The 22188-nt window shown below is 47.6% G+C and overlaps 1 protein-coding gene across 1 annotated transcript; it reads left to right on the top strand.

The window, feature by feature from the left end:
- The first annotated feature begins 1482 nt into the window (after positions 1 to 1482).
- LOC148146046 (beta-1,3-galactosyl-O-glycosyl-glycoprotein beta-1,6-N-acetylglucosaminyltransferase 3-like) lies at positions 1483 to 17877 on the top strand. The gene is made up of 2 exons (XM_087999241.1): positions 1483 to 1983; positions 17341 to 17877. Exons 1-2 carry the CDS (start codon positions 1513 to 1515, stop codon positions 17875 to 17877), a joined length of 1008 nt encoding a protein of 335 aa, XP_087855367.1. The 5' UTR covers positions 1483 to 1512.
- The last annotated feature ends 4311 nt before the right edge of the window (positions 17878 to 22188 follow it).

The raw sequence follows: 22188 nt of genomic DNA, 5'->3' as shown, positions 1-22188 counted from the left end.
GGGGAGAGGGAGTGAAAGTCAGAATCATTCGTTGAATCTTGGGGAAAAGGGAAGACAAGAGTCTAACAAGGAGGGGACTGGCTGCTGCGACCTCTCCAGCAAATTGCAGTCACTCCATCCCCACGGCCTGGTGGAGGCAGTGCTGCCCAGCACAGAGAGCATCCATTCTGCATTTGCCTATCGCCTATAGGCTGGGGACACTGCCCTCTGGAAAGTGGATCAGTGGTGCTGGAAGAGCACAGTAGTTCAGGCAGCATCCAACGAGCAGCGAAATTGACATTTCGGGCAAAAGCCTTCATCAGGAATAAAGGCAGTGAGCCTGAAGCGTGAAGAGATAAGTTAGGGGAGGGTGTGGGTGGGGAGAGAGTAGCATAGAGTACAATGGGTGAGTGGAAGAGGATATGAAGATGAGAGGTCAGGGAGGAGAGGGTGGAGTGGATAGGTAGAAAAGGAGCTAGGCAGGTCGGACAAGTCTGGACAAGTCACGGGGACAGTGCTGAGCTGGAAGTTTGAAACTAGGATGAGGTGGGGGAAGGGGAAATGATGAAGCTGTTGAAGTCCACATTGATGCCCTGGGGTTGAAGTGTTCCGAGGCGGAAGATGAGGCGTTCTTCCTCCAGGCGTCTGGTGGTGAGGGAGCGGCGGTGAAGGAAGCCCAGGCCCTCCATGTCCTCGGCAGAGTGGGAGGGGGAGTTGAAATGTTGGGCCACAGGGCGGTGTGGTTGATTGGTGCGGGTGTCTCGGAGATGTTCCCTAAAGCGCTCTGCTAGGAGGTGCCCAGTCTCCCCAATGTAGAAGAGACCGCATCGGGAGCAACGGATACAATAAATGATATTAGTGGATGTGCAGGTAAAACTTTGATGGATGTGGAAGGCTCCTTTATGGCCTTGGATAGAGGTGAGGGAGGAGGTGTGGGCACAGGCTTCACAGTTCCTGCGGTGGCAGGGGAAAGTGCCAGGATGGGAGGGTGGGTCGTAGGGGAGGCGTGGACCTGACCAGGTAGTCACGGAGGAAACGGTCTTTGCGGAAGGCGGAAAGGGGTGGGGAGGGAAATATATCCCTGGTGGTGGGGTCTGTTTGGAGGTGGCGGAAATGTCGGCGGATGATTTGGTTTATGCGAAGTTTTGTAGGGTGGAAGATGAGCACCAGGGGCATTCTGTCCTTGTTACGGTTGGAGGGGTGGGGTCTGAGGGCGGGATGTGGATGAGAAAGTGCCATGCCCAAGCTGAGCCAGCGGTGCACCCGCTGGTCGTGCCTCAGATCAGCGCTGTGTGTGCTCAGTGTGGTCTTGTTGTGCCAATGGCTGCTGGTCCATAGAGGTGGGGGCCGGCTGACCCTCAGGCTGGTGAAACCAGGCGCCAGTCCAATGCAGGAACACCCTCTGCTGGTCGAGGAGAACTCCACCTGCTGGCAGATCAGCCAGGGGGACAGGCAGGAGGTGGAAAGGGCCCTCCTCAACTCCATTACTGTCTCCTCAAGCACCAAGCCGTCACTGAGGGAGATTATCTGAACATGACCCGAAATTGCAGATTGTTTGTGAGGGGCCGCAAGTATATCACTGTCCCCCTGAGCCCTGAGGAGGAACACTTCCCCTTGGCTTACTCCATGGTCATCCACCAGAGCATTGAGATGTTCGAGAGGCTTCTACGGAGCATTTACGCCCCACAGAACGTCTACTGTATCCACGTGGACCGCAAATCCCCGAGTCAATTTCATGCGGCCGTTCGGGCCATCGCTTCGTGTTTTCACAATGTCTTTGTCACAGCCAAGCTGGAGTGGGTCACCTATGCTGGCTGGAGCAGAGTTCAGGCAGATCTCAACTGCATGAAGGAGCTGCTGGAGAGCCCTGTCCCCTGGAGGTACTTCATCAATGTGTGTGGGCAAGACTTCCCCCTGAAGACCAACCGGGAGATAGTCCGCAGCCTCAGAGCTCTGAACGGCTCCAACGTGATTGAGTCGGATCCTGCACCAGGGTTCAAAAAGGTAACCGCCTTCCTGTCTGCTGGACCTCTCTTCATCTAAGTGTTTTCCATCCTCCCTCCCTCCCTCCATCATCTCTCTCTCTCTCTCTCCCCTCCAGTCCTTCACTCCTGCCTGTACAAAGAGAGACAGGGTTGTTAAAACAGTTCAATTGCATGGAGGGAGGTTCAGAATGTACAAAGGAATGTAGAGGAGTTGGAGAGTTGAGCTGAAAACAGAGTAGAAGAGCAATTGACGTTTCAGGTCGGAACTTTCATCAGAACCCGGGGAGAGGAAGGGGCTGCAGAATTGGACAGTGCGTGGGGTGGAGCAGATGGGTGGAAAGGAAGATGGTCAGGTGAAAGGTTTGGGGTAGAAAGAGAGGGCTGGGCCTGGGATAGGGATAAGGAGGGATATAGACTGATTAGGAGAATATACAGGAATGTAGGTAGGTTAAGAGTGTAGGAGAAAGTGAGGACTACAGATGCTGGAGATCAGAGACAAGAGTGTGGCACTGGAAAAGCACAGCGGGTCAGGCAATATCTGAAGAGCAGAAGAATCAATGTTTTGGACATAAGCCCTTCATCAGGAATGAGGCTTGTGGACCAGGGGGGTGAGAGATAAGTGGGATGGGTGTGGGGCTGGGGGTGGAAGGTAGCTGGGAATGTGATAGATAGATGAAGGTATGCGGGGGCGGGGGGGGGGGGGGGGAAGAGAGGAGGTTGTGGAAGCTGGAGTGGACAGGTGGGAAGGAAGATGGACTGGTCAGGAGGGTGGTGCTGAGTTGGAGGCTTGGGACTGCGATAAGTTGGGGTGGGGAAATGAGGAAACTAGTGAAATCGACATTGATCCACCTGGTTGCAGGGTTCCAAGGTGGAATATCCAGACGTCAGCTGTAAGGGTTTGGTGATGGAGGAGGCCCAGGACCTGCATGCCCTTGGTGGGAGGGGGAGTTATAGTGTTCAGCCACGGGGCGGTAGGGTTGGTTGGTGGGTGTGGGTGTTCCAGAGATGTTCTCTGAAACAATCCACAAGTCAGAGTTCTGTCTCCTCGATGTAGAGGAGACCACATCGGGTGCAATGGATGCAGTAGATGACATTGGTGGAGGTACAAGTATATTTCTGTCAGATGTGGAAGGATCCTTTGGAGCCTTGGACGGAGGTGAGGGGGGAGGTGTGGGTGCAGGCTTTGCACTTCTTTCAGAGGCCAGGGAAGGTGCCAGGATGGGAGGGTGGGTTGGTGAGGGGTGTGAATCTGACAAGGGAGTTGCAGATGGAGTGGAGAGGGAAATATGTCCCTAATGGTGCAGTCTGTTTGTAAGTGGCAGAAAGTGGTGGAGAATAATGCAATGTATCCGGATGTTGGTGGGGTAGAAGGTGAGGACCAAGGGGTTCTGTCCCTGTTGCGTTGGGAGGGGTGTGGTTCAAGGGTGAAGGTACAGGAAATGGAGCAGATGCACTGGAGGGCATTGTCAACCATGTGGAAGGAAATTGTAGTTTTTGAGGTAGGACGCCATCTGGGATGTTCTGTGGTGGAATTGGTCCTCCTGGGAACAGATGCAGCAGAGGCAGAGAAATTGGGAATAAGGGATAGTGTTTTTACAGGGGCAGGGTGGGAGGAGGTGTATTTCAGGTAGCTATGGGAGTTGGTGGATTTGTAGTAGATGTCCGAGGTTAGTCGGTTGCCAGAGATGGAGAGGTCCAGGAAGGGGAAGGAGGTGTCCGAGATTGTCTGGGTGAATTTGAGGTCAGGTTGGAAGGTGTTGGTAGAATTAATGAACTTTTCAACCACCTCATGCATATACGAGGTAGTGCCAATCCAGTCATCAATGTAGTGGAGGAAAAGGTGGGGAATGGTGCCGATGGATGTAGAGGCAGGCATAGTTGGGCCCATGCGGGTGCCCATGGATACCCCTTAAAAGTTAAGAGTGAACAGAAGAATGTAAGTTTCGTTCAGAGCATGTAAAGGATTGTTCTTAGGTTGATAGTGAAATAGTCTCACAAACTTGATTGAGTTTTTTGAAGAAGTAACAAAGAGGATTGATGAGGGCAGAGCAGTAGATATCATCTATATGGACTTCAGTAAGGTATTCAATAAGGTTCCCCATGGGAGACTGATCAGCAAGGTTAGATCTCATGGAATGCAGGGAGAGTTAGCCATTTGAATACAGAACTGGCTCAAAAGGTAGAAGACAAAGGGTGGTGGTGGAGGGTTGTTTTTCAGACTGGAGGCCTGTGACCAGTCGAGTGCCATAAGGATCAGTGCTGGGCCCTCTACTTTTTGTCATTTACATAAATGATTTGGGTGCGAGCATAAGAGATACAGTTAGTAAGTTTGCAGATGACACCAAAATTGAAGGTGTAGTGGACAGCGAAGAGGGTTACCTCAGATTACAACAGGATCTGGTCCAGATGGGCCAATGGGCTGAGACATGGCAGATGGAGTTTAATTCAGATAAATGGGAGGTGCTGCATTTTGGGAAAGCAAATCTTAGCAGGACTTATACACTTAATGGTAAGGTCCTCGGGAGTGTTGCTGAACAAGGAGACCTTGGAGTGCAGGTTCATAGCTCCTTGAAGCAGAGTTGCAAGTAGATAGGATAGTGAAGGCAGTGTTTGGTATATGCTCCTTTATTGATCAGAGTATGGAGTACAGGAGTTGGGAGGTCATGTTGCGACTGTACAGGACATTGGTTAGGCCCTGTTGTAATATTGCGTGCAATTCTAGTCTCCTTCCTATTGGAAAGGTGTTGTGAAACTTGAAAGGATTCCAAAATGATTTACAAGGATGTTGCCAGGGTTGGAGGATTTGAGCTATAGGGAGAGGCTGAACAGGCTGAGGCTGTTTTCCCTGAAGCGTCAGAAGCTGAGGGGTGACCTTATAGAGGTTTACAAAATTATGAGGGGCATGGTTAGGATAAATAGACAAAGTCTTTTCCCTGGGGTCGGGGAATCCAGAACTAGAGGGCATAGTTTTCGGGTGAGAGGGAAAAGAGACCTGAGGAGCAACATTTTCACGCAGAGGGTGGTCCGTGTATGGAATTAGCTGCCAGAGGATGTGGTGGAGGCTGGTACAATTGCAACATTTAAGAGGCATTTGGATGGGTATATGAATAGGAAGGGTTTGGAGGGATATGGGCCGGGTGCTGGCAGGTGGAACTAGATTGGGTTGGGATATCTGGTCGGCCTGGACAGGTTGGACTGAAGGATCTGTTTCCATGCTTTACATCTCTATGACTGTAAGTGGGTACTGCAGATGCTGGAGATTACAGTTAAGATTAGAGCAGTGTTGGAAAAGCACAGCACGTCAGGCAGCATCTGAGGAGCAGGAAACCCCAACATCAGGAATAACTTCACAGAGGCCATTATCCAGTCATCAACTCACCCTTTTGTTTTCACATGGAGTCCTTGATATGGATCCAGCTTCCTCAGAGCCAGCTCAGAGTGAACAGAACATCTGATCGTCCTGTTTATTTTTTTTTCAGAAGCAGCCTCAGGAGTAGCAGTCGAAGTCGTCCCCAGGTGTAGGTAGGCCCAGGCAGCAGCAGCAGGGGTGCAGGCGAGGTCCAGGCTTCAGTAGCAGGAGCAGGCCCAGACTGTAGCAGCAGTGGTGGTAGTAGCTGCCTGTGCAGCTGAGCATAGCTTCAAATTAACAGAAATAAGCAGAAAGAAACCCCAGAAAACAAATCACAACAAACTATAAAAAAAAATTAAAAATAAACTCCTCAGTAGGAAGACACCAACAGCAGCACATAAGACACACTGAGGCTGTTTCGAAGTCAGTCTCCTCTCAAGAGGGTTGAAGAGTCCTTCATATGCTGATCCAGCTTCCCTCGAGCCAGCTCTCAGTGAGCAGATCTCTTGACATGCCTGTTTATTTTTCTTCCACTACCACCCGACAGCAGTCATGCTTATTTTTCCCAAGTACCCATATCATGTGTAGGTGTCAGATGCAGTGAAAAATAACAAGTGTGTAAATCTTAATTTATGTGGGAAATAGAACCCACTCACTTCATAATTTCAGTCCAAGACAAGATCTGCTGCAGCAGTATCATCTGATATACTCTTGCAAGAGTGGTGTCTACAAGATAGGCACACAGTACAAAACCTTGATACAATTCATTTCTCTTTCCCTCCTCCCACTACTCTAAACCCAGCACCCATTCCTCTTGTTTATCTCTTGCCTTAGCTGGCCTTGTGCGTAACGGTACAGGATTTGCTTGGCCATTTCACCACATCCCTCTGTGGTCTATTGTTAGCATATATCCTCCATCACTGCCATCTGCTTCCTTGCTTGCTAAAGCAACATTTCCTCTCATTCTTCGTCCACACTGAGCCTTATGACCTCTTGATTGTGGTTTTTGTTTTTGCAGAAGCGGGAAACAGATGCTTATAACTGTTTGTACAAGCATATCTAGCTTAACCTACACTCCCCTTCCTCTTTCATGATTCAGCTTTGTGATTTTTGCAGACAACATTTATAATTGCTCCTCACAATTTATATTCCATCACCAGGAAGAAAGGAAACAGACAGTCCTGTTTATTTATATTTTTTATTAAACAATTCACAGTTTATACAAACAAACAATTACATTTACAGCTGTGTACAGAGAAACAGCAATTTTACAAGGGAGGGGAATGACAAAGCCAAGCCCCAAACCCTGACATTCAACTGGTTTTCAGGGAAATGAGGACAAACATCAAATCCCAGTTTCAATCATGACAAACAGTAACAATGACAGACATACATATAAGACAGTCCACTTGTGTAAGAAACAGTGCATACAATACAGACCTCCAATAAACCAGCAAGCCTCCCCCCCACCCCAATCCCTCCCACCTTCTGGTCGCTCGAAGGCAGCCTGCCCCTACGCACCTTCTGGCTCTCGGTCCGCCCTGACACACCTTTCGACCACCTGTAGGACAGCCCATCCAGATTACTCCTTCTCAGGACGACAGCGCTCAGAATGGCCTAACCACCTACTGGCTCTAGGGGCAACTGGCATCAGGGTGGCCTACTCACCCTCTTGTTCTCAGGGTGACAGCTTTCAGGACGACCCATGAACGTCCCAGCTCACAGTAAGGCCTGCCAGACCCAGGGACACACAAGACAGTGCAGGTGATAAGCCCAACAAGAAACACGACAGAGTTAATTGTGAATAGAGTCCTTTCTGGTACACAGAGTCCAAATATAGAGTCTTCAAAAAAAAGAGTCCACTCCAGTTTACGACAGGTGTTGTCAGAAAGAGTCCACTGCTAAAAACAGGGTCTACAACCAAGGGCAGAGTCCACTCCCAAAGACAGCAAATGCACACCCCACAGCACACAGGTGTTCAGTCTCCATGGAGTCCTGGCACACCCTTGGAGAGCCAGGCCCACTCACAGGAACACAGTACATTGTAAAGGTGGTTAACTCACAGGGGTTTTGATCCACCCCTGAAGGGAAGGTCTTCTCCCAAACTCCAGGATACAGCAAGTGCTCACCTCCCAGCACACACACAGGTGTTCAATCTTCAGGAGGTCCAGTCTCAGGGCTAGGCCTCCCCACAGGAACAGCTCCTCTGGTAAAATGTATGTCTTCCACAAGGACTCAGTCCAAACAGTGAGGACACATACAAAAAACAAAGAAAACTAGAGTCCAAGGGCTAAGGCCTACCACAAAATTAACATTGTCCTTTTCTCAAAAGTGAAGAAAAGAATAACACACAGACTGTAACCAGTCAGTGAAACAACTATCCCCTAATGAGAACTGAGTTACACCTGAAACACATTATGTACATCAGGAGTTTAACAATCAGTCCTCCCTAAAGGAATGCCAGTTAACAAACTGGCTAAATAATTCAGCCAGTTCAGGAATCAGGTTTCCCCCACACAAAAAACAAGCAGAAACCAACAGTAACACACTGACTGTGACCCAGCCAGCACAGAGTCAGTCCCCTAAATTGAGAAGACCGCTGAATCTCCTGTTTATAAATTTTATTAAACAGTTACAAAATAGTTTACAAAAACAGTTAACATTTACAACTGTATACAAGAGATAGCAATTTTACAAGGGAGAGGAGCATTCCCCTGTTTTTTTTAATTTTATTAAACAAGTACAAAAAAGAGTTTACAGCACAACAGTTAACATTTACAGCTGTATACAACAGCAATTGTACGAGAGAGGAGCAGCAAAGCTAGGCCTCAAGCCCTACTGTTCAACCAGTTTACAGGGAATTGAGGACAAACCACAAATCCCAGTTTCAAATATGGAAGGACAGCAACAATGACATTTATGCATAAGACAATCTTGTTACATTAAAAAGTGCAGACAATACAGACCCAGCAAGCCCCCGTCCCTCCCACCTTCCGACCACTCTAAGGCAGCCCGCCCCTACGCACCTTCTGGCTCTCGGTCCGCCCTGACATACCTTTCGACCACCTCTAGGTCTGCCCACCCCAGTGGCCACGTGGAGTGACAGCGCTGAGGACGGCCACCCACCTTCTGGCTCTCGGTCTGCCCCTGCGTACCATTGGGCTCTCACCCACCCCGATGCGCCATCTGGCCAGTGGCTATCCTGGCACACCTTTCGGCCACCTCTAGGACAGCCTGTCCCCTTCCCTGGGACGACAGCGTGCAGAGCAGCCCACAAGCCTTCTGGATCTCAGCCCGCCCCTACGCACTTTCTGGCTCTCGGCTGCTCTGACACAGCTTTCGACCACCTCTAGGACAGCCCATCCCGATTACCCCTTTTCAGGATGACAGTGCTCAGAACGGTCTGGCCACCATCTAGCTCTCGGGGAGACTGTCATCAGGGTGGCCTACCCATCCTCTGGCTTTCGGGACAGCCTACCAACCTTCAGGTTCACAGGATGGCCTACCCACCCTTCGGCTTTCGGGGTGACAGCTTTCAGGAGGACCCATGAGCCTCCCAGCTCACAGTAAGACCTGCCAGACCCAGGGACATACAAGACAGTGCAGATTCCTGAAGAAGGGCTCATGCCCGAAACGTCGATTCTCCTGCTCCTTGGATGCTGCCTGACCTGCTGCGCTTTTCCAGCAACACATTTTCAGCTCTGATCTCCAGAATCTGTAGTCCTCACTTTCGCCTCCAGTGCAAGTGATAAACCCAACAAACCATATGACAGTTAATTACCAACAAACAAAGTCCTTTCTAGTCCAGAGTCCATTAGCACAGACATTTTTCTTCAAAATGTAGAGTCCATTTCCAGGTTTGAGGGATGGAGAGAGTGCCATACAAGGCCTTGATGAGACCACATCAGAATCAGTCTGTACATTTTCTCTCATTTAAAATAATTACATTGACAGCAAGTTTCACCTGCCTTTTTCCTGGGAATGAAGGGTTTATCTTATGAAGGAAGGTTGAACAAATTGGCTTTTACACATTTAAGTTTGGAAATCTGAGAGATCTTTTTGAAATGTATGAATTTCTCTGAGGGGACATGATAAGGTTGTTGATGGGACATTGCTTTCTCTTGTAGGTTTGACAAGATGTTCTGTAGAATAAGATATTGTCAGAGTCCTACAGCACCGAAACATACCCTTTTGTCCAACTCATCCATGCCAACCAGGTATCCTAATTGGAACTAGTCCCATTGTCCTGTATTTGGTCCATATCCCTTTAAACTTGTCCTATTTATGTCGTCTGTTAAATCTTGTGATTGTATCCACTACAACAATTCTTTTTGGCAAATTGCTCCGTATTTGTACCACCCTCAGGTCTCACCTTAAACCTATGCCCTCTGGGTTTGGCCTCCCCATCCTGGGGCTATTCACTTTTATTGATTTCCCCCACAATTTTATAAACCTCTATATGGTCACCCTTCACCCTCCAATACTCCAGTGAGAAAGGTCCTAGCCAATCTAGCCTCTCCTTATAACTAAAACCCTGCAGTCCTGGCAACATCTTTGTAAATCTATTCTGCATCCTTTGCAATTTAACAACACCCTTCCAACAGCAGGGCGATCACAAATTTACCCAATACTCCAAAAGTGACCTCACCAATGCCTTGCAGAATTATTTTCCCCTGAGAGGGCTGTTGCACTGTGTAAATCTCTTCTGTACAAAGTTGTGAAGGCTGAGTTGATGAAGTTATGAAAGGGTGAGTAAGGTGACCTTTTTTTAAAAAAAAGATAAGGACCCCGGGGCAACCGATAGAAATGTGGAATTGAAATTGCAACCAGAAGAGCAGTGACCTTGAATGGTGGAGCAGACTGGAAGGGACGAATGGCTGACTTTTGCTATGATATTGGTGGAGACAGGTTATGCCTTAGTTCATGTAAAGAGTAGAGAGTTTTCTGACCTCTCAGCTAAGGAAAGGGCTTTGGTCTCCCTCCTGATAACATGAACCTTGAAGTTAATCTCCCTCTGCGCCAGTCACAGAATTAAAGAATTCTTGCAGAAGGATGTCCTTCAGCCCATCGTGTCTGTAATTATTCCACATCGAGTACCAATCTCCTGCATTTCCACACTCAACTCTGGCAACATCCTTGTAAATCTTTTCTGAACCTTTTCAAATTTCACAACCTCTTTCCTATAGCAGGGAGACCAGAATTGCATGCTGTATTCCAGAAATTGCCAAACCAATGTCCTGTTCAGCCACAGCATGACCTCCCAACTCCTACACACAATGCACTGACCAATAATGGCAAGCGTAGCAAACACCTTCTTCACTACCCTGTCTATCTGCGACTCCATTTTCAAGAAACTATGAATCTGCATTCCAAGATCTCTTGTTTCATCATCACTCCCCAGACTTTACCATGAAGTGTATTATTCCTGCCCTGCTTCGCCAAACCAAAATGTAGCGCCTCACATTTATCGACATTAAACTCCATCTGGCACTCCTCGGCCTATTAGCCCATCTGATCAAGATCCCATTGTACTCTGAGGTTGATTCGAAATATTACTCTGGATGTAGGTTTGCTCGTTGAGCTGGAAGGTTCATTTTCAGATGTTTTGTCACCATACGAGGCAACATCTTCAGTGAACCTTCCAGCTCAGCGAGCAAAGCTACATCTAGAACCTCAACCTGAGCTACAAACCTTCTCAAACCTTGCTGATATATTACTGTCATGTATAATCGAGTTACAGTAAAAAATGTTGTCTTATGTGCTTTACAGACAGATATTGATAGGTTAAGTTGGCAAAAATGTTGGCAAATGGAGTGCAATGTGGGAAAATGTGAAGTTGTTCATTTGGAAGGGAAATCAAAAGAATAGAATACTATTTAAATGGAGAAAGCTTCAGAAAGCTGCAACACAAAGGGACTTGGGGGAACTAGTGAATGAAACATGGAAAGCTTGCACAGGGGGGCAGCAGGTAATTGGGAAGACTAATGGAATATTGGATGAAAACAGAAATATCTGGAGAGACTCAGCAGGTCGGGTAGCATTCGTGGAGAGGAAACAGAGTCAATGTTTTGAGTCTGGTGACCTTTCTTCAGAACTGAAGTGGAATGTTTGCCCTTATTTGAAGGGGGGTTGGAGTATAAAAGTCAGGAAGTCTTACTGCAACTGCGCAAGGTGCTTGTGAGAGCACATCTGGAGTGCTGTGAGCACTTCTGGTCACCTTATTTAAGAAAACATGTTGTTTCATTGGAGGAAGTTAAGAGAATGTTCAGTGGGATGGCCCCCATTATGGAGGGATTGTCTTAAAAACAAAAGGCTAAACAGGATTCTACTCACTGGAGTTTAGAAGATTAGATTAGATTACTTTACAGTTTGGAAACAGGCCCTTCGGCCCAACAAGTCCACACCGACCCGCCGAAGCGTAACCCACCCATACCCCTACATTTACCCCTTACCTAACACTATGGGCAATTTAGCATGGCCAATTCACCTGCCCTGCACATCTTTGTGACTGTGGGAGGAAACCGGAGCACCCGGAGGAAACCCACGCAGACACGGGGAGAACGTGCAAACTCCACACAGTCAGTCGCCTGAGGCGGGAATTGAACCCGGGTCTCTGGCGCTGCGAGGCAGCAGTGCTAACCACTGTGCCATCGTGCCGCCCTGAGAGGTGACCTCATTGAAATGGACAGGATTAAGGGGCTTGACTGGGTAAATGCTGAAAGGATGTTTCTCCTCATGGGAGAGTCCAGGACCAGGGGGGTATTGTCTCAGAATAAAGGGGCACCAGTTTAAGACTGAGATGAGGTGGAATTTCCTCTCTCAGAAGGTTGTGAATCTTTGGAATTCCTTGCCACAGAGAGCTGTCCTTGTATATATTTAAGGCTCAGATGGATAGATTCTTGTTCAGTTGGGGAATTAAGCGTTACGGGGATAGGGCAAGAACATGGACTTGAGGAATGTTGAATCAGCCACGATCCTAGTGAAGCTGGCTTGAGGGACCAAATGGCCGACTCCTGTCCCGACTTGTTAATGATCTTACATTTACTGATGAAACTGTTCAAAGACGTTATCGCACAACTCTGGAGCAGAAGTGACTTGAACCTGTGTCTCCAAGGCTCACACCGCATGGATCCTAGTTTACTTTATATCATGCACTTGTCATTCATGCTGGTATTATGGCTACAATTCGCACCAACCTGCCTTAGATCAAAGTAATGAAGCGAAGCCAGTGCAGGTTTTCAAAAGTAAGTCTCTAACCTCGTATCATGCATTGATGAAGTAGCTGAGAATTTGAATGCAGAGAATGTTGTCTGAACTGGATTCAATGAAGTGTTTCACTAGGCACTAGATAAAAATGGCTGGACAACAAAATTGACAATACAAGCCCTGATTCATGGATCTTGTTTTGGACGAGACGTTGGTAGGTTGGTAGATGGGAATGATCCACACAGCTGGGACATATAAACATCAAGACCCGGAGCAGGAGAAGATGATTTGGCCCTCCATGAGGCCCACCATACTATATGATCCTGTCTAACCCTCTATCTCAATGCCATACTACCACTTTCTCCCCATGCCTTTGATGCTTTTGAAACCTAAATATTTGTTAATCGCATTCTTGGATATATTCAATGACTCAAATTCCACAGCTTTCTGTGGTACAGAATTCCATAACTTCACTGTCCTGTAAGTTAAATGTTTCCGCATCTCAGCCCTAAATAGACGACTGCTTTTATTCAATATGTCAGTGATATCAATCTTGGAGTATGTGGCAAAATGCCCATATTCGGGGCAATGATAAACCTGGAGGATTGGCAAATGGTGAGGATGATGTGAATTGTCCAGAGTCACCACAATGAACAGACAGCATCCAGTCAGAGGGGAATACAGAAGAGTGTAAGGTGATATGTTTTGGGAGAAGGATGTGGAGAGGTAATAGAAATGTAATGGCACAATCGTAAAGAGTGCGCAAGATTAGAGGGATCTGGCGATAAACATTCATCAACATTAGAAGGTGGGAGAGGCCATAAGAGGGTAGAAAAGCAGAAGGCTTCATAAATAGAGGCATTGATGCCAATAAATGGTTGAGTTATGCTGCATGTCGAATTGGTTTAGCCCCAGTTGGATTGTTGTGGTCATTTCCGGTGACAATAAAACGATGTGAGGGCCCTCAGGACAGGGAGGAGATTTCGCAGAATGGTGCCAGGGTTTAAGTTGGATGGCTCAGTTGGAAAGATGCTCCCATTGGAACAAAGGAGATTGGGGTGAGGTTTATTCAATGGGTGAGCACTCGGTAATGAAGACAAGGAAATATACTTCACTGTTCACCGATTGTACAACTGCAATGGAATGCAGATGTAAGATTTTGGGTTAGAGGCCTGGTAGGGAGATCTGAGGAATTGAAACGCATATGAAGCCTAAACTACATTTGTATGAGATGATGGCAAGTTCCGATGTAAATTGAATAAAAAAAAATCTGCTCCCATACATACAAGGAACAAGAGTAGACCATTGGCCCTTTTGATCCTGTTCCACAATCTACATTCCTGCATACCATCGATAATCTATCCTCCCCTTGGTAACCAAGGATCCATATCTCCCATGCATGATGCCACAAGGACCGAGGATAAAAGATATCTTTCGACACAATGTGAATAAAGTGTCTTGTGTCTTGCAGAAGGAGTGGCACGGTGGCTCAGTGGTTAGCACTGTTGCCTCACAGCGCCAAAGACCCGGGTTCGATTCCAGACTTGGGCGACTGTCTGTGTGGAGTTTGCACATTCTCCCCATGTCTGCGTGGGTTTCCTTGGGGTGCTCTGGTTTCCTGCCACAATCCACAAAGATGTGCAGGCCAGGTAGATTTGTCGTGCTAAATTGCCCATAGTGTTCGGGTGCATTAGTCAGGGGTAAATATCGGGTAGGGTAATGGGTGTGGATGGGTTGCTCTTCAGAGGATTGGTGTGGACTTGTTGGGCCAAATGGCCTGTTTCCATACTGTAGAGAATCTAATGTGTGGTGTCCTTCACTCTGAGGGAGGAGCTTTGGATTCAAGTCCTACTCCAGGAGCTGATGACCATAGGAAGGTGTCTTCATTGCTATTGTGAGACACTCAAGAGTATGGGCCAAGTGCTACAAAATGGGATGAGAATAGCTCGGAGCTTGTCTTTTTGACCAATGCAGACACTATGGGCTGAAGGGCAACTTATTATTTTGGTGCTCTAAACCTCAATAACCAGAGAGCATGGAGTCATAGCATCATACAGTATGGAACAGAGCCTTCAATTCAATCTGTCTGCGCTGACCAGTCATCCCAATCTGACCTAGTCTCATTTGCCAGCCTTTGGCACATATCTCTCTAACCTATTCCTATTCATGTCCACATCTAGATGCCTTTTAAATATTGTCATTGTACCAGCCGCCTCCACCACCTCTTGGTAGCTCATTCCAGGCACACATCACCCACTGCGTGAAAACGTAACCCCTCAGGTCTTTCCCCTCTCACCTTAAACCTATGCTTTTAGTTTTGGACTCCCCCACCCTTGGGAAAAGACCTTTGGCTATACAGCCAACGTGGAAGGAATCAAAATGGGGCAAGAACAGAAAAGGAGGTCAGCTAAACAATTCTGAGCAGCAACAGAAAAGTGCAGCCAAGCATGTATGCAAGCTAGCTAGCTTACTGAAACTGGCTCCAGTTAAGTGAGAAGGCAGGAAGACCGAAACAACACTCAACAGGTGTTGTAGAAGTTTAAGGTCAATGATCTAATGCTAAACATCATGTACCTAGATCAGGATCTGATTGATCAGTTGTGTTGATAAGGCTTGAAATCAAAATGTAATTCGTGAAAAGGGAACGCTGATTTGTGTGTAAAAGTGTGATTGCAACTGCCTGTTTCAGACTCTCCAGGCAAGGGTGGACTTTGACCCGGCTGGATTAGTGGTGCTGGAAGAGCACAGCAATTCAGGCAGCATCCGAGGACAGGCAAAATCCGAGGACAGGCAAAATCGACGTTTCGGGCAAAAGTCCTTCATCAGGAATACCACACCAGTGACTTTGGCCTTTGTGGTTAATACTGGCCGTGGGCTCACTTCGAGTTATCTGATGTGTGACGTGTTGAATTTGTATTTCCACATTATCGAGCCTATGCCTTGAATTAATATTTTGCATAAGTTGGGCACTATGCTGTGTTTGTACCTGAAATTTATGAGAGGGGGACAGGTTCTTTCACCAGGTCAAATCCAGTGCCTCATTGTGAGACCACAACACAATAAATATAAAATATATTTATTTTGTGGGCGGCATGGTGGCACAGTGGTTAGCACTGCTGCCTCACAGCGCCAGAGACCCGGGTTCAATTCCCGCCTCAGGCGACTGACTGTGTGGAGTTTGCACGTTCCCCCCGTGTCTGCGTGGGTTTCCTCTGGGTGCTCCGGTTTCCTCCCACAGTCCAAAAATGTGCAGGTTAGGTGAATTGGCCATGCTAAATTGCCCGTAGTGTTAGGTAAGGGGTAAATGTAGGGGTATGGGTGGGTTGCGCTTTGGCGGGGCGGTATGGACTTGTTGGGCCGAAGGGCCTGTTTCCACTCTGTAAGTAATCTAATCTAATCTATTGTAAATGCAACTTTCTACTTTTTATAAGGCGCAACATTTTGAGAACATGTGTAAGCATGTGCTGTTTTTGAGTTCCTTGGTGGCAGATTGTCTACACTGTGCTGTGTGCACTTCAGGTTGAAAGCCATGATAGTGGTTTGAGTGACTGAGCAGAGCTCCTTGCTTTCCTTATTATTTTGACCCGGCTGGTTGAGTCTTCTTGCATGTATGTGATAAAGGAAGCTGTGTGAAGTGTACTATCATCCGGCTGATCATTTCAACATCTATCCATGCTCCTCCTGATTTTATGAACTTCTGTAAGGATACCCCTCAGCATCCGACACTCCAGGGAAAATAGCCCCAGCCTATTCAACCTCTTACTGTAGCTCAAACCCTCCAATCTCAGCTACATCCTGGTAAATCTTTTCTGCACCCTCTCAAGTTTAACAACATCCTTTCTTTCGAAGGGCGACCAGAATTGTATGCAGTACTTTAAAAGTGGCCTCACCAATGTCCTCTACAGACAATAGATCACACTTGTTAATGGCAAAGGCATATCAGAGATAGTCAAAGATACTCCTACTTATAGACAATAGGTGCAGGAGTAGGCCATTCGGCCCTTCGAGCCAGCACCACCATTCATTATGATCATGGCTAATCATCCACAATCAGTATCCTGTTCCTGCCTTATCCCCATAACCCTTGATTCCACTATCTTTCAGAGCTCTATCCATCTCTGTTACAGCTGCAACATTACATCCCAACTCCTATACTCAATGCACTGACCAATGAAGGTAAAGGTATCAAATACCTACTTCACCACCCTGTCTATCTGCAATGCAACTTTAAAAGAACTATATCCCTGCACACCATGTTCTTCTCTCTAAGGCAAAAGCTCTGTGTTCAAGTTCCATTCCAGGAGTTGATGACCACAGGAAAGTGTCTCCATTGCACTGGTGAGGCATGAAAGGCAATGTTCCCAGTGGTGGAAAATGAGACTGGAGTAGCAAGGAGCCTGTTTTGCCAGCGCAGACATGATGGGCTGAAGGATCTATTTTTCTGGTGCTCTCAACCTTTATGACCAGAGGGCACAGCTTGAAGTATATTTTTGGAGCCAGATGCACTGGGAGTGTTTGAGGATGAGTTTTATGTTTGCTCAGCGAATGAGCATTGGGAGATGGTTTGGGAGGCAGGGATATGGGGAAATAGGCAGGTGACTAGCACTAGGCAATAGGAGTGAGAAAGGCCTGAGGGGCTGAATGGCCTTGTTCTCCACTGTAAGGTGAGTAACTGAGAGAAGGAGTGTGCATGGATCTTGCTGGAGCTGGGGGCGAGGAGAGTGCAGAGGAGTTGGGGAGGGAAAAAGCCATAGGCGAAGTTGAAAAGCTATCATTTCTACTTTCTCGTCTCTCTCACTCTCTCTTGTGCTTGCCTTTTAGAAACGTTGGCAATACCACCATGATATCCTCGACCAAGTTGTCTTGACGGCGCAACTGAAAGACCAGCCAAACATCAGCACCTCCATCTTCGTGGGCAGCGCCTACTTCATGGACTCCAGAGAGTTTGTCGGCCATGTGTTTGACAGTGCCGAGATCCAGGCCTTCCTCAAGTGGTCGGAGGATACCTACAGCCCGGACGAGCATGTGTGGACTACCCTGCACAGAATGCCCAATCTACCCGGCTCCATCCCATACACCCAAGGGGCCACCAGGACACTTGGCCAGGCAGTAAAGTGGTCCTTTGAGGCTGGTGACATTGAGAGGGGTGCCCTATACCCTCCCTGCACAGGAAGGTATCGCCACTTGGTTTGTGTGTATGGGGCAGGAGATCTACAGTGGGTGGTCCGTCAGAGATGTTTCTTTGCAAAAATGTTTGACCCCAACATGGACAACACGGCAGTACAGTGCATGGAGGAATATCTCCGAAACAGGACACTTGGTAAAACTGGGGCTGGGTTGGAGGTTGGGACAGAGTAAACCTCAGTGATGGTGGTAGGGGTGGTGGGTGAGACATCGGAAACACTGAGAGACTGGGCACTGTGAAACTGGGCACTGTGAGACTGTATACTATAACACTGGCTGCTGTGGAGGCCAGGCACAGTGAGACTGCATGCTGTAACATGGCCACTGTAACACTAGACAGTATGAGGCTGGGCACTATAGTGTTGGGCACTGTGGAGATTGGATACCTTAATACTATCCACTGTAACACTGGGCACTGTGAGACTTAGCACTGTAACATTAGTTACTGTGAGAGTCAAAATGTGTGGTGCTGGAAAAGTACAGCAGATCAGGCAGCATCCAAGGAGCAGGAGAACCGATGTTTCAGGTATAAGCCCTTCATCAGGATTGTGGGGGAATAAGGGGATTGAGAGATAAATGGAGTGAGGGTGGGGCTTTTGGGGAAGTAGCTGAAAAGGTGCTCGGTAAATCCAGCTGGGGGGGTGATTGTGATTGGTCAGTGGGGAAGGTCGAACATATAGTTAGGAAGGAAGATGGACAGGTCAAGAGGGGAGAGCTGACTTGGAGGGTTGGATCTGGGATGAGGTGGGGGGAGAGGAGAGATTTGGAAACTAGTAATGTCAATGTTGATGCCATGTGGTTGAGGGTCCCAAGGCAGAAGATGAGGTGTTCTTCCTCCAGTCATCAGATAGCTTGGATTTGGTGGTGCAGGAAGTGTCATTGTGGAGTGGGAGGGGGAGTTGAAGTGGTTGGCCACAGGTCGATGGGGTTATTTGTGCCCAGTCTCACAGGGACACATCCACCAATAATACTCAACACTGCACGAGTGGGCACTGCATTACTGGAACACTGCACGAGTGGGCACTGCATTACTGGAACACTGCACGAGTGAGCACTGCATTTCTGGAACACTGCACGAGTGGACACTGCATTACTGGAACACTGCACGAGTGGGCACTGCATTACTGGAACACTGCACGAGTGAGCACTGCATTTCTGGAACACTGCACGAGTGGACACTGCATTACTGGAACACTGCACGAGTGGACACTGCATTACTGGAACACTGCACGAGTGGGCACTGTACAGCTGGACACTGCAAGACCAGTGTTGTGACCATCACTATTTTTTTATTTTTCTCATTTTGGTTAGGAACTGTGAGTCCAAATTGAGAATTGAAGTTTGAACAGTGGCTAGTTCTTCTTAAAAAAAAACTGGAGAGACAAAATACTGATGTTTGCTGTTAGGATCTGGCCAGGAAAGATAATGCAGGTGAATTACTGCTCTCTGAACACAGCAGACGTTTCAGCACCGAGATGTAGTTCTGCTCAGGTACTGACAGCTGGATGGATATTGAATGGGTCAGTCAGTAAGAGGAATGCTGCCAGGCAGGTAACCACAGAGAATGGTGAGAAAGAAAGCAAAAACCATGAGTGATCTCGCTCTGACTGGATTTTGGGCTTGGAGGAAGTGCTTCTTTGGAAGTTGCTGGACTGGTCTGGTCTTCGTTTTGGTTTGACTTTGTCTAGTTATTTCCCCAGATGTTAACTGGTTAAAAGGTCAAATGTGAGTCTTCGGGAATGAGTGTTAATCTCCACAGGTCTGCAGAATTTGTTCGCATTGACTGGTGACTTTAAGTTCAAACATGGTGTACAGTTCTTGTGCCTGTAATACAACCCAGCATCAAAGGATTTCATGATGGCCTACTATTTATCATTGAAACTGTTATCAACTGGCAAATTAAAATTTTAAACAAGTTTATCTCTTAATTGTCTGCTGCTGTGCGAATTGGAGGAGTGCATGGGTTTATGATCGTCTGTGTTCTGCTAAAGTGACATAAACAGAAATTAACAATTTATTAATTTATAAACTTGATATCCAAGATCTGTTATTTGTAAATTCTGGTAAGGAACAATTGAACGATTTTGAGGGTCATTGAATGGTTGAATGTCACTGTGTTGCAAATCCAGTTATCGGGAGGCTGGTTTTGGTTCAGCTTCATTTTCCTGTGTCACTCTGGACACCGTACCTCCAGGCCCAATAACTGTGGACATTGTCACTCCCTGTATGACACTGTCACGCCGGATACCGTACCTCTGGCACAATAACTCTGGACATTGCCACTCCCTGTATGACACTGTCAGTCCGGAATCTCCAATGCTTGACACTGTCACTCTGGTTACAACACTGTCACTCTGGACATTATCACTAGATACTGTGAGATCAGACTGTGACACTGGACAGTGTAATGCTGGACATTGCGATGTCAGATGTTTTAACTACAGACAATAACACTGGAAATAGTGACACTGGATATCATTTGGATGCAAATAAAAATGAAAACAGTCAAAAAGAAAACAAATGAGATAGAATCTACTTGTAGAAATGGGAACTAAATGGGACTGAATGAGAATGATTATGGCTGTTTAATGAACAGAAATCAGAACACTGCAATAATATCCACATCTAATTGAGGGTCTCGGGGTGGTTTGTATAAAGAATACCAGATATGCGGGAGTGAGTTTCAGACTGGAATCTAATCAAGGGGTTCGGGGTGGTTTCTGTACAAATGACGAAAGCTGACCTATGTGTGCGAATGCCCCGTGTTAGTCTAACATCCAGGGATTGTTTAATGGAGCTTGCTTCATACTTCAAGGACTCAGACATCTCCATTTTATCCATCTCCCACCAAAATTGACAGGGCAATGACAGCAGAAGCTATACAAAGAGAAATGTTGCCTCTGTAATGCCACATGTAATGCCAACTGTATACATCCAGGGCAGGAACAATCCTGGGATTGATAAGAGTAAATCTCCCACCACTCCATCCTCATCAAACACTCCCAGGACAGGGACAGAATGGTGTTAGGCACAGAGGAAGAACTCACCTCAACATTGTTCTCATCATTGTTCCTTTGGCCATGGGTTTGAAATGCCATCCCCACACTGCCATTGACTAGAGATCTGTCTCTGAATTTTGTTTCATCATTTAGGGATGTATTCAGCCCAGTGAGCCCTCATAGCTCTCTCTCCCTCATAGGCATAGACAGTGTGTCTGTCTCTCCTCTTCTGTCTCCCTATTTCTCTCCCTGTATGTGTCTCTCTCTCTCTCTCTCTTTGCCCTTCACTTCTCTGCCTCCCTCCCTCATCTCTGCTTTCTGTGGGTTTTCTGTGGGTTCGTGACACCATTGCGATGTTAAAAGAGACTGTACCATGAATGTCACAGTGTTTGCTGTGCCCTGGAGGGTGGAGGACTAGCTGGTGGGCAGTAAACAAGGTCATTTCCAGCTTGATGAGCTAGTACACCCCAGCCTCAAATTTACCTGGACCGTCTCAGACTCCTCCCTCCCCTTCCTAGACCTCTCCATTTCTATCTCGGGCGACCGACTCAACACAGACATTTACTACAAACCGACCGACTCCCACAGCTACCTAGATTACACCTCCTCCCACCATGCCCCCTGTAAAAATGCCTCCCATATTCCCAATTCCTTCGCCTCCGCCGCATCTGCTCCCAGGAGGACCAATTCCACTACCGAACAGACCAAATGGCCTCCTTCTTCAAAGACCGCAATTTCCCCTCCGACGTGGTCGATGATGCTCTCCACCGCATCTCCTCCACTTCCTGCACCTCCGCCCTTGAACCCTGCCCCTCCAATCGCCACCAGGACAGAACCCCACTGGTCCTCACCTTCCACCCCACCAACCTCCAGATACATGTACCATCCTCCGTCATTTCCGCTACCTTCAAACAGACCCCATCACCAGGGATATATTTCCCTCCCCACCCCTATCAGCGTTCCGGAGAGACCACTCCCTCCGCAACTCCCTCGTCAGGTCCACACCCTCCACGAGCCCAATCTCCACTCCACTTCCCCTGCAACCACAAAAAGTGCAAAACTTGCGCCCACACCTCCCCCCTCACCTCCCTGCAAGGCCCCAATGGATCCTTCCATATCCATTGCAAATTCACCTGCACCTCCACACACACCATTTACTGTATCCGCTGCATCCGATGTGGTCTCCTCTACATTGGGAAGACAGGCCGCCTACTGGCGGAACGTTTCAGGGAACACCTCTGGAACACCCGCACCGACCAACCCAACCACCCCGTGACTGAATACTTTAACTCCCCCTCCCACTCCACGAAGGACATGCAGGTCCTTGGCCTCCTCCATTGCCAGACCTTGGCCACATGATGCCTGGAGGAAGAGCGCCTCATCTTCTGCCTAGGAACCCTCCAACCACATGGGATGAATGTAGATTTCTCCAGCTTCCTCATTTCCCTCCCTGCACCTTATCTCAGTCCCAACCCCGGATTCAGCA

Source organism: Chiloscyllium plagiosum, unplaced genomic scaffold (assembly GCF_037043375.1).
Source record: "Chiloscyllium plagiosum isolate Xiang-an unplaced genomic scaffold, Cpla_swu_hap1 HiC_scaffold_22, whole genome shotgun sequence".
In the NCBI taxonomy this organism is placed as follows: domain Eukaryota; kingdom Metazoa; phylum Chordata; class Chondrichthyes; order Orectolobiformes; family Hemiscylliidae; genus Chiloscyllium; species Chiloscyllium plagiosum.
Note: the sequence above shows the minus strand (reverse complement) of the source record. Positions and strands in the feature narration are given on the sequence as shown.